General features: G+C 41.5%; 1 protein-coding gene across 1 annotated transcript in view; it reads right to left on the reverse strand.

Annotated features, from left to right (window-relative positions):
- Positions 1-9,432: 9,432 nt before the first annotated feature.
- Positions 9,433-13,173, reverse strand: part of LOC309565275 (protein phosphatase 1 regulatory subunit 12A-like) — a 42,712-nt gene continuing 38,971 nt past the window's right edge. Inside the window, exons 21-24 of the mRNA XM_082270169.1 lie at positions 12,708-12,812; positions 10,558-10,608; positions 10,393-10,443; positions 9,433-10,062 (exon numbers count right to left, since the gene is read on the reverse strand). Coding sequence (XP_082126295.1) covers positions 9,976-10,062; positions 10,393-10,443; positions 10,558-10,608; positions 12,708-12,812 — 294 coding nt within the window. The 3' untranslated portion in view covers positions 9,433-9,975. The remainder of the gene's footprint in view (positions 10,063-10,392; positions 10,444-10,557; positions 10,609-12,707; positions 12,813-13,173) is intronic.

The following is a 13,173-nucleotide window of genomic DNA, read 5'->3' on the forward strand; positions in this document are numbered from 1 at the left end:
CACGCGCACACACACACAAAATAAGTGCCTTGGAAAAAAAAAAATAAAACAAAAAACAAACAAAAAAACAGTGCATTTATAAATTATATAAACAATATCAAAGCAAAAAAAGGCAGTACTGCAGCATGAACAAAAACGCAGTGTTTGATGAAACCATTTATAAATATAATATATTGCACAAAATATTAATAACACGTGAGTGAAAACATAACACAGGCAGAAGTAAACTGGGTGCACGCTGATTTAGGGGAAAGGAGTTAGGGGAATTTGATCTGTGAACTGGAAAGGGTGGGGGGGGGGGGGGGGCATACGAGTCTCTGATGTCTTTCTCTTTAGGACCTGGGCTTAGGAAGCAACTTCTGCAGCCCCTGCCTTGCCTCACTTGGTTGAATGCCAGGAAATTTGTTAGATTCCAGACTCTTGCTTTTTCTCACTGTTCTGCTTCCTGTTGCAGCTAAAAGAATTTCTTTGGACGAATGCAGATTTCTGCCTCGTCGTTGGCTACTCCGTTTTCTGTACAAGAAGCCGCTGACAACTCATCCATCTGCACATCACGCCCTTGATTAGCTTATAAACACGGGTAACTGACAACGGCTTAAAAAGACAACTCAAAGAACTAATAATATCCAAGGATGAAAAGGGAGAGGGGCAGGGAATGTAACATGTCAAGATAGGATTGACGTGAATACCTTACGATCAGATCTTTGTATGTTCCCTGACATCAGCTAATAAAAGGCAAGTCCAGTGTACTCCGCATAATGATCTGTGAGACAGCTCAGCAGAAATGGAACTAAAAATTTAGTAAAGATAATAAGTAGATATGACAAAAGTTGAAGTTCTTCTCCTAATTAACGAATGAAACCCGCAAGTGCTTTTGTAGACACAACAGGGCACAACACATTTCATGGTAAATTACTTCATCACAGTCAACCAGTCTAGGGAGGAAAAGGTTTCTTAAAGAGGAACTTTGTATATCTTTACAAAAATAAAAGTCAGCAGCTACAAGTACTTTACCTGCTGACTTTTACGAACGACATACTTATCCATCTATTAAAGTCTCTTTTTTTTTTTCTTTAAAAATAAGTTATACTTACCTCTGCTCTATGTGTTGGTTTTGCACAGAGCAGCCCGGATCCTCCTCTTTTTGGGTCCCTCACTCCTGTTGAGTGCCCCTACAGCAAGCAGCTTGCTATGGGGGAACCCGAGCTGCAGCTCTGTGTCCATTCAGACATGGAGCCAAGGTTCGGGCCCCAACTCGTCTCTCACCTCATTGGCTAAGTGACTGATTGCGGGACAGCAGGAGCAAATGGCACCACTGCGGAGTCTCAGCCAATAAGGAGGGAGAGTCCCGGACGACCGAGGCACTCGTGCATATCGCTGAATCGAGATGAGCTCAGGTAAGTATTAGGGGGGCTGCTGCACACAAAGCTTTTTATATTAATGAATAGAATACAAGAGGATTAAAAAACCTTCTGACTTTACCACCACTTTAACTACAGCACTGTCTTCCTAGTGGCTTTAGCCTTTATTGCTTTTTAGGCCCTAAACCGCCATCTTGGATTTGGGAGTCAGCTGTCACATGCCAGCTCCCCACTGCGAATGTGCAAGGTCCACTGGCTCATCCTGCATGGGGTAATCTCCTGGGATGAAGGGGCTATGGGAAATCTGATTGAGCGACAGTGGGAGCCAATGGCACCACTGCGGAGTCTCAGCCAATCAGGAGGGAGAGTCCCGGACGACCGAGGCACTCGTGCATATTGCTGAATCGAGATGAGCTCAGGTAAGTATTAGGGGGGCTGCTGCACACAAAGCTTTTTATATTAATGAATAGAATACAAGAGGATTAAAAAACCTTCTGACTTTACCACCACTTTAACTACAGCACTGTCTTCCTAGTGGCTGTAGCCTTTATCGCTTGTTAGGCCCTAAGCCGCCATCTTGGATTTGGGAGTCAGCTGTCACATGCCGGCTCCCCACTGCGAATGCGCAAGGTCCACTGGCTCATCCTGCATGGGGTAATCTCCTGGGATGAAGGGGCTATGGTAAAATTGTAAATGAAGAGACGCTTTTCTGCAGCAAAATCATTGCAGCATTGTCAGCCTCTGCTATTGTCGCCTGAACTACAGCAGTCATGAGGAAGTGCGAGCGGGCAAGCAATTTAGTGTTGAAAAAAACTGGAAGCCCGCACATTCCCTGCCTGTCAAGCCACTTCTATCACCTCCTCCCACAGCCACGTTGGCTAGATCTCATTCCTTCAAAATGCTGATGAGAAATACAGTGCAGCAGCAGCTTGTAGATCACTAGAAAATTATGTGCTCATCAGCTCCTTGCAGTCACCCTAACTACAAAATTTTTAAGACCTTAGCTCATTCAAATTTTGAATCATGACTGTCAGATTCTTAAGACTGGAATCACAGGTGGTTGCAAAAAGCAAGTAGACTGTAAAAAGCAATGACAGGCTGACATGAGTCAAGACTGTCCACCGCTGTTTGCAGGGCCGCGGATAGGGGGTGGGACCACTGGTCCTCTTGTAGGGGGCCCGAGCACACAGGGAGGGGGGATTAGTGATGGACACAATTGCAGAACTCTTCCTCCAGCAGCTGGTCTCTCCCCCTCTCTCTGCTGCCAGCTTTTATCTGCTGAGAAAGACAGTTGTCCCTCACTAATCCCCCTGCCTGTGCCAGTCCCCCCTCCCAGCCCTGGCTCTAATGTTAGCTCTGCTCCTAAGTTTGTTTTCTCTGTATCTTTGTTTCTCTTCCTCTGTCTCTTTGATCCCGAGCTCCAACTGCCCAGACTATATATTTTTTTCATCTCATCTTCATTTTTATTCACTCATTTTTGGCTTTTAGATTTAGCAGGAATTCTGTGAGTTTGGTTGTATTTGTGTCTGCTAATAATGATTTCATTGTATTTTTAGCAAAATATAGCTTTATTATTTTCTTGGGGAGGCCCTGTCAGGTAATCTGCACGGGGCCCCGCAATTTCTATCAGCAGCCCTGGCTGTTTGCATATATTCGCACCTCAGCAGTTACCTGTGGATAGGAAAAGATCCTTGAGGCAGACAGACCGCATTTAGGACCAATCATCTGCCACTAAGCATAGGTAACTTCTAGATGTGTGAACAGATGCAAACAGCTGCAACTCCTGCCAGCCTGTCATTGCTCTGTACAAGCTTCCCGCCTGCATTTCTTCACAACCAACCGTGATTCTAGATGCAGGAATCCAGTGATGGCCCTAATCATAAGGGGGAATAGGTCCTAAAAGATAGGACAAGATATGGGATGTATCAAAAATATGAATACAAAAGACTAAATATACTATTTACTTGCATGGTATGGAAGGAAAATGAAAAATAGGACTTTAGATACTCTTTAGCTTTGCATATCTAAATCTAAGAACAAATATTTTATACACTGCATCTTACCAGTACATAGACGCAGTGGCTACATTCGTATCTTTCCTTTATTTTCATCTGGTAAACATGCGAATACCACTTTCTGTCCCTGGATAGCTATGCCCATTTATTCACTGTATCTATTGGGGGGGGGGGCATGGTTGTCAAACAGGCTGGACTTTAAGCATGCCTTTTTTTGCAACCCCATTAACATTGGGGGTGGTTATTTACATTAAAAAGGTATTATTGGCTTGTCGTCTCTTCAGCTTACAGGAAGTAGCAATGACACTGCAATTCTGGCAAGAACAGAAATTTTCTGTACTTGCCAAAACAAGAAAAAAAAATACAGCCGTTAAATCTAAAGGACTGGCAAGATACAATATATTATTTACATTTTAGTGGACTTCGATACACTTTAACCTGTTCCTCCAGACTGGTTCCTCTTATAATCAAGTGGCATTTCCCAAAAGCCTCTGTGCCTTTCTTCAATCTAAAAGCAAGAACATCAAATGGAGTCATCATCTACATACGGCCCTAATATATTCTTGGCTAGTACAGCTCCTGTTATGCTCTACTGACCTAATAATGCCTTTGGAAACAATTGAAAAGTTCAAACTTTTCCAACCTGGTGGATTTCTTGCAAAGCAGCCTCCTGATAGTATTGGTTGACTGCCATACACCGATACATATATTTATTTGCATGTCTTGTCCCCTTAAAGGGGCCATTACCAAACAAAGCTTGAAGCTCCGGGGTTTAGATCTTCTAATGGTCTTTCCAGAAACAATCACTCAATCCATGGATAACCATGGAGAACTGGAAGAGCAGGCTGCAAGAAATAGTTGATGTCTTAGTCACCCGAATTCCAACCTAACACATTCATATGTGTTGCCCTTTAATCAGCCACAAACTTATCTGTAAAGAAGTGCAAAGGGTACCAAATCAGAGGTCATCTGAGAGAAAGGCTATATTCAAATAGGATGCAATAGGTTACTTAATTTTCCTGGCTGAATAAGCCTACAAGTTGTAGAAAGTGCTTTTCAGCATATTACGGAACACCTAAACAGTACTAAAAAAGACAAGAGCTAGACTGCAACTGGTTGATTCAAATAAAAGCACATATCCAGTGAATCGGATTTAATTAATGCCCCTCAGTACCCGGAATCTTTGTACAAGAATGGCTTATGGCACTTTGGTTGTAAGTTTTGGCATTACAACGCACAAAATCTAAAACACAATTGCTACTAATTGAACCAAAAATAAGGAAAGGCTACCATTGCTGACTAATTTTTGAAAAAGCTAGTTGCCTAGGTGTTATGTTTATTCCCTGGCTTCAGGACTTCTAAGAACTGACCCACGACAAATCTGCAGATTAAAAATGGCAGGCAGCAGCCAGAGGGGTCCTATGCCAACCTTTCTAAACCAGGTTCCTTGAGCAAAAGACAAATTTCTGTTTCTCAGTAACCTACTTCAATTAGTAGTACCTACTTCAATTATCTGTCCGTAAAGGGGAGGGGGAGGTGGTGTTCCCACGTATCAATGTAAGGGGATCCTTCTCCACTGACCATTATTATAAGTGGGTCCTTCTCCTAATGGCTACAAATGTATGGGACTGCTACAGTGATCGCCAAATGTTATGAAAGCACTTTTCCACAAACCACCAATGTAAAGGGACATTTCTCCACCAATGTAAGGGGTCAATACAATTTTCATTGGAGTAAATGTAAAAAGTTCTTTGCTTCCGGTGTCAAATACACTAGGTATGTCCCATTCTTTTATCTACAACTTACTCAACGCTCCTATGTCTCATGAGATTTAGATGTAACAATTTAGTAGGGTCCCCTGAGACTTCAAGGGTTCCCGTGTTTAAAAAAAAAAGCCGCCTTATGCTCATGCTTAATTCAGGTCAGGTACACAATTCATTTGGAAAAAAAGGATTAACATGGCAGCCAGGCAAGTAACATTTTTACAAAGAAGTAGTCAGCAATGGCAGTCATGACAGTTCTCCTTCAAATGGCATCTGGACAGGTCAATATAAAAGTGTTAATAAAGCTTGAACAAATTGATAAAACTTCCAGAGCACTTATTTTAGGTTGGTGAGAGGCTGAGGTTTGGGATCTAAAAATGTACTTGTAGGAAGTCAGCTGATGCGTTTAGAGCCCATTCACATTAGCGCGACTTTTCAGGCGACTTGTCAGCCCGACAAGTCGCGGTATGTCGCGGTCCATTGAGCATTACAGGACCCGTTCTAATAGGAGTGACACAAGTCACTTCGACTTAGAAAAAGGGTCCTGTACTACTTTGCGGCGACCTCGGAGCGACTTGCATAGACTTCCATTATGTGAAGTCTCTGCAAGTCGCGCCGAAGTCGTGGTGCACAGCGGTGCACGCGACTTCACAGGTCGCCCCCCGAAGTCGTGTCGCCTCAATGTGAATGGGCTCTTAGGAATATATTTACCATGGCAAACAAAACATATATGTTAAACTCTGAAAAATCACAGGAAATGAATCCTCTAATAGTGACCAGAAATGTTAAAATATGGCAACTTGTGTTATATTTTTACCTATCCTTTATGTGAAGTTTATGGTGTGTGTACCTTTCAAAAGCATGTTACTTTTGTTTGAACAATGAAACTAGCCTCCAAAGCTCAGGCCCTATTCTACATGTTAATGCACTGGGAGTTTTGAAGTTTGGACTTACTGGAAATGTAAACTTGCAAGCATAAGGGCTCTTCTGAACATATGATGACACTGTAATGGATGCAGCGTTTGATGTTTAGTAATCGGTCAAGCTCCAGCATGCCCCAAAATGCACAGACCAGCTCACATACACCTCCAATTTTTCTGGTTATGGGCACATGTGAATTAGAGCCATACAGAACTCAGATTAGTGTATCAGGATTCCTGCCAGAAACTCCTTGCATACCCCTGACAAGAACAGCCAGGGGTATGTAAACAGTCGTTGACAGGATGCCTGTACAAATCAATGACACTCTGACATTGTCCACAGCTGTTCACATGTAATTGCACATAGAATTATTACCTGTGGTTAGAGACACATGAGCACCACTAGACATAAATTGTCAGCTTCTAGGGGTGCACATTCTTCCCCAACAACAGGTAATAGCTCCATGTGAAATTACACCTGGACAGCTGTGAACAGTGTCAGTCTGTCAATCTGAACAGGCTTACCGTCTGTGGCTGATCAGAAACGCCTGGCCTTACCCGTTGCAGAAATACACTGATCTGAGAAGTGTACGGTCCTGATCGACTGTGTATGAGCCCTAGAATGAATGGATAAATGTATTTTCTTCTCTTTGCTTCTAATTGCTCTACACTCAAAGTATACAGCTCCTCTGAGCAACTCTGGTCTTTAACGAGTGTAGGAGTGTGAGTAGCTCAGGTAACTTTCTTGGTTTTTCTCCGTTTAACTGGTACTTCTAAAGTCAATGGAGCACATAGCACTGCGACACAACTCTGCAAAGTAAAGTTTTGGCGAATCAAAGTGAATTGCAGCGCTAACCTGAGTTATGTGCATTCGGCAACCATTCAGCATCGAGGTGGTTAATTCAGGCTTAAAATACCAGCCAAGCTTAACGAGCTGCTTCTTATGAAGTACTTGTATGCATTTATGGGGGAACCTTTATTCTTGCTTGTTACATACAATTTGATTAAAGTGCACATGTCATGCATACACTTTAGAAAGTCATATAGAGGGCTAAACCAACATTTAAATCATTAAGAAAAAAAAATACAAAAAGTATTTCCATATCCCACCGTGCAGTATACACCTATCACCCTAGATTTTTCACCATTTACTTCACCCAGCAGAGTGTGACGTCTCCATATTTGTGTATTTGGGATAATTTCTAATTACATAGATGTAATAATACAGATACTATAGTATATGCAACTCCACAGTAAGAGGATTACCAAAGGAGAAGGCTGATAAGGGTATGGAAGTCACAATGAAATGGAAAAAAAATCTGCTAGGCTGATAAGAGAATGTAAGTCACAATGAAATGAAAAAAAAAAATCTGCTGTTTTATTGCATGTTTAATCCTGCAATTTTAAACTTTAAATCGGTTAATCATTTTTAGCAATACTTGCATGCTCCATCTGATTTAATCAGCCTTCGCTACTTTTTAATTTTGGTTACTGCTCTAAAAAAAGTACTAAAATTAATTTAAGGAACATATTAAAATGGCAACTGCTTTGGTGTTTTTGTATGCAATATTTTGCAAAAAACAAAATAAATCTTTTACAAAAAAAAAAAAAATTGGAGCTGTTTTTCTATTGACTTACAAATGAAACCATAAAAAGGGTTGATCAAAAGTGCAGCATACTTCAGCTTTAAGAGCCCATTCAGACAGGGGCGACACGACTTGCTGGGGCGACCTGTGCACCGCGACCTCGGCGCGACTTGCACGGACTTCATATAATTGAAGTCAATGCAAGCCGCCTCCAGGTCACCCCAAAGTAGTACAGGACCCATTTGCTAAGTCGGAGCGACTTGTGTCACTCCTATTAGAATGGGTCCTGTACTACTCTATGGCGAGCGACCGACCGCGACTTGTCAGGCGACTTGAGTCGCGCTAGTGTGATTGGATCCTTAAGTGACTAAATCACTTTGAAAAAATAAAATAAAAAAAAAGCTCTAAGCTGATACAAGTGCTGTAGCCGGTTTCATCGCCCCCCCCCCCCCCCCATCTACATTGAATGCTGGGCCATTCTAAACTGGAAAAGCTTCCAACCTTTTAAATTGTGTCTAAGCCTGCCTGCTCCCTCCCACCCCCAACATTCCTAAATACCCATAACTATAATTGGCTGCCTCAGTGGCCAACAGAAACGTGTGGCATAGTCACTGAGACGGGGAGCAAAGGCTCGCTTGAAAAACTGGGAAAACAAGAAGCCTTTTTATATTCTATTTTATTTTGTAAGGAAAAAAAAAATAAGGTTTAATAAAAGACAAAAACAGAATAAAAAGATGTGTGCATGTGTCCTAACATATGGTGCAAGGAGCAAGGCCAATGTGTTGCACACCTGATTACCCCTTGGGGCTCACTGCTACACATCCATGGTCTAGCCCAGTACATGGCTGTCTATGTAGTACATAATAACAGGTACACTTTAAACAAAAAATACATCATAAAATGAACACTTACACCAACAGTGCTGCTATGCTTTCAGGGATGGATCTAACATTTACACTTTCAGAGGAGAGTTATCATTGCTACCCTATTAAAATATATATTAATTAAAATAAATAAAATTTTCTCTCCCTGATGAGCAACAAAACCTCACAAAAAAGGGGGGGAATAAAAAATACATCATAGTCTAGTGTTGCAAAATGTGCTCAAGAAACAGAACATACTGTGTTACCTACCCATACCCGACAGCTTTGCTCCACAACGTGACATCAAAAGAAAAAACAGTATTGGGGTAAATTCAAACCAAAAGAAAACAAGGTCATACAAAATTTGTGCTCTTTCCACAACGCCGAATCTGGCTGGTCAAAGGTGCTCCCCCACTCATGGTATCTGTGCTCCATCCTATCTCGCTGTGCACACAGGGGGTAGAACACAGTGGTCAGGACATAATACAGCAGCCAACCCTTCACATCGGTGGTCCCCATCCCTCTAAAACATTCCAACTTTGGCCTCCCCAAAGTCTACATCCTTCTTCCACAATTCCACAGTACTCCACAAACCAAGGGGGTGGTCATCGGTGATAAGATGGCTAACATTTGTGCAGCTGTCTTTACATGCAAGCACTGCATCATTTTTGAAACTGGAATTTCCAGTGCCTAAAGATGGTTTCTCCAACGGCTTTGAAGATTTCTATAGAACACTTTACAACATGGGCAGATTTCATATCAAAGACATGGCAGATCTTTCCTGTGTCCAACAAAATCTGATATATACTCTCGATAATGTTGGTTCTTTTTCTCCAGCCAAGAGTGCGGTATTGAAGAAAATGCCCTCCAAGATCTGTAGATGACACTACAAGGCGTCTGTTTAGGGCAAACAAGTTAAACCAATCTTATGTTTCATATTGAGACAGGTTTCACCTTTCTAGTCCTAAGCGGCAGTTGAGGAAACCACGTAACCCACAAGTGACAGCTGATAAGAGGTCACGTGACTTATTTAATTCCTTGCTGTTCTACTTCTTCCAACCACTGTATGATGGCAGCTGATGGTATTTGTACAGATGGGCATTAGAACTAGAATTTTTACAGCAGTGATCAGTTATAAACGTTCACTCTGCTTTGTAAAACATGTCCAAAAAGCAATGTCATTTAACTGCAGATATACAATGCCTTTCTTTCCAGGTGAGCTTGGCTGTTCGGGGTGTTATCCACAATGTTCCTGGAAGGTAAAGTGTGCTCTGATGGGACGAATTCCAGACAGTCCTCAGGGGTGGCTGAGTGGAAAAGTGGTGACGTGACAGACGGGAGGGGAGACGTTTGCATATCCTCGATATCCCGGCTACCTGTAGTAATCTATGCTTGCCCACCTGGTCTGTCCCAGTACTGTGAAACCCAGAAGAGTAGGAAACAGGGACCAGTCCTACGACAAGTGTGCTATTTAGAAAGCTTGCTGATGACTCGAATTAGAGCTCCATTCTCATCTTTCAAGCGCTGGTTATCAGCCTTCAGGTCTCCAAGAACCTTTGGGGAGAAGGAATCTCAAGTTAATGAAAAGGAATATTGTTTAGACTACATTATTTCTAAAAAGCTGCATGCAAAGTATTTACACAATCACTAGCCTGGGAAAAAAGCGACATAAAACGAGGCACAAATTAAGAGTTCTCCTGTAAAATTAATAACCCCATTAAGGGAATTGTCCACCCAAAATAGCTTTAGGAGTACATCAACAGACAGAATTAACTTGGTGAAGCCTTCAGCAATCCATTGGTAACTGTTCCCAGCCACAGTCACCTAAAACAGTGTAGGACCAGCCATACACGGAGCAAATTTCTTTCCTGCAACCAATCTCACCTTCAGCTCTTCTTGTAGCTCAGATACTCTGCGTTCCAGGATCATCTTTTCCTAAAATATAAAAAAATAAAAATTATTTAAAAAAAAAAAAAAAAAAAAAAAAAAAAAACATGGATCTTTATACATACATAGTATACAAGTGCCACCAAGTAAAAAATGGCTTACTTTTTTCTCAGTATCGATAAGAAACGATCTGTCAACGCACCTTTCCTGCCTCTGAAAGAATGACAAAAATGCTGGAGGTTATTGTTCATAATTTAAAAATTACATTTGATTGTAAACAGAAAGGACTAAGAAAAACTCAAAAAGTGAAGATTGCAATGTTATAGGAAGCATTTATAAAACAATAATATTAATAATAATAAAAAAAATTATTGGTGACTAAGTAGTACCCAAGAAAAAAAAAATCTTTTTCTGAAATTCATCCCACAAAATATCAGTGAACGTCTTGGAATGTGAGTGTACAGCCCCATAGCTGTATACTGTATCTGCAGTATAATTATCTTACTACTAGTCTTAGGAGATCTACTGTGATGCTCACTGTTCTCCTTGCTAAAGGCTCTAACATGAGAAAGCAAAGTCCTGCCTCTACCAATATGGAGGCCACCAATGGCACTTTTCCACTGCAAGTACCGGCTCGGCTCTACTCGGCCCTGCTTGGCCCGGTTTGCTTTTCCACTGCTGGTACGGTGTTGGTACGGTACGGTTTGCTTTTCCACTAAAGTAGTACTAAAGTTAAGTGGGTGGGATAACAACGGGGTGGGTGGGATTCTCTGACCAATCAGTGGCTAGTAGTGACTGCATGCAAAGGATTGTGGGATATGGTACCGGGTATGGTACCTGTTGGAACCACAATCTAATAGGTACTGTTTTTTAGAGCGGTACCGTTCGGTTCCATGCAGTGGAAAAGCGCCGCCGTACCGTACCGAACCGTTCCTACACTATACCATGCGGTACCAGCAGTGGAAAAGCACAAAAGGGAGCCGAACCGTTCGGTTCCATGCAGTGGAAAAGCGCCACAAGAGACCATGCAGAACAAGATATGAAAAGTCAGTAATTGGGAAAAATCATCTGCAGGGAGACCACGGGCAATACTGGTGACTAGTTATTTTCCAATTACCTGCCTCTTAAGGGCACAGCTTCCAGAGTTCAGTCCCTCTAAGCAGCCACATACATTAAACTCTGGTTGTGAAAGCTCCTTTATGTTTTCCAACAATGCCACAAACTCTACAATCTTATAAATTAGCACTGGAACATATATATGTGAATTTCATGTGATGCACTGACATCGATCTAAACAATGGACTGCAGGGAGGAACAGTCAATATATGAATCAGAGGATGCTGAATATACAGCAGAGAGGGCTCATTTTAGTATGAAAGAGGTAGTACCAAACAGTGATTGGATGAAAATTGTTTTTTTTCTTTTTTCTATTAAAGAAATGTGTGGTGATTGTATAGTTATGCACTTTTTGAGCAAATTGGACCATACAATCAGAAAGTGGATGTGGGGTGTAATTTTCCAGTGCATAATATACACCAGTAACATAGTCTAGAGTGACATTTTTAGTAGTGTATGACACTGGACATAAACTGTTGGTATCTGCTAAAACAGTTGCAATCAACACCCAACTGGTGTATTTAGCGGTTTCTGGAGTTCCATTATATAGCAAACATGTATTCTGCCTAGACAGGGCAAGGTGAAACAGGTTCACCTACATGTCAGTACACAAGCCACTCTGCTCAGATACTAGTAGGGAAGAAAATACCAAGTATTTGCAGGTATAAAGAAGCATGGGACTCGCTCCCTACCCTCCAATGCAACAAAGCTGGTGCTTGGACCAGCACTGTCACAAGCAGGCACAGATAGAGAGAGACCTCCGCTCAGTTCAGCCACTGGGAGCAATGAAAGGAATGCCATCTAAGCTACAAGTCACCCTAATCAGAGTTTGAGCAAGTATTTCTTTCCTGTCTCCTAGCAGCAGAACCAAAGAAAGTTGGCTATGTGCTGCTGGGGAGGGGGCACATCTGACACACCTGGACTTTTTGAGCCAATGCCAAACTGGGGATTATAAACCTTACTGTGAACAATTTTTTACGATACAACAAGTAATGACTACATTATGACTCAACAAGTAAAATAATAACAACATTATTTTACGTTTCAACAAGTAAAATAAAGAATATTCTTATATTTATTTAGAGATTATTAATGCACTTGAACCTAAATTTATTCATGTTGCCAAATGCAATGCAAACAGTAGACTCAGTATTGACTCAGCACTGAGCCTCCCATACTGACTGCCATTCCCTTACCTGTGTTGCTCTTTCTAATTCTGCTTTCGTCTCATTCACCAGGTTCTGGGTGTTTAGCAGCTGTGAGCGAAGACGTCCATTGTCTCTCATTAAATCTTCATACAACTGAAAACACAAAAAAATCCGATGAAACTATGCTGCAATGACATCCATGTGCAAGCCTGGCCAGGCAGCAGTTAAGAGAGGAGGATTACATTTTGGGAAACTTATTTTTTTTTTTTTTCTTTTCAGCAAATCATGCTTTTGCGGAAACTTTTATAACAGGAGCAGCATGTCATTTACGGAACACTGCAGTGTTGCATTTATATGGGCTCTGAGGACACGTATTTTTATCTTGACAGATCTTATGTAAATGGATGTCCAGCTAACTATATTCCTATGACTGTCCATATTTTTATCTTCAGAATGACTTGAAAGAAAAGCAAGACAATTACTGCTATCTCTACAAGTTTACTGCAGCCATATC

Source organism: Pelophylax lessonae (assembly GCF_965119305.1).
Source record: "Pelophylax lessonae genome assembly, chromosome: 10".
NCBI classification, from domain to species: domain Eukaryota; kingdom Metazoa; phylum Chordata; class Amphibia; order Anura; family Ranidae; genus Pelophylax; species Pelophylax lessonae.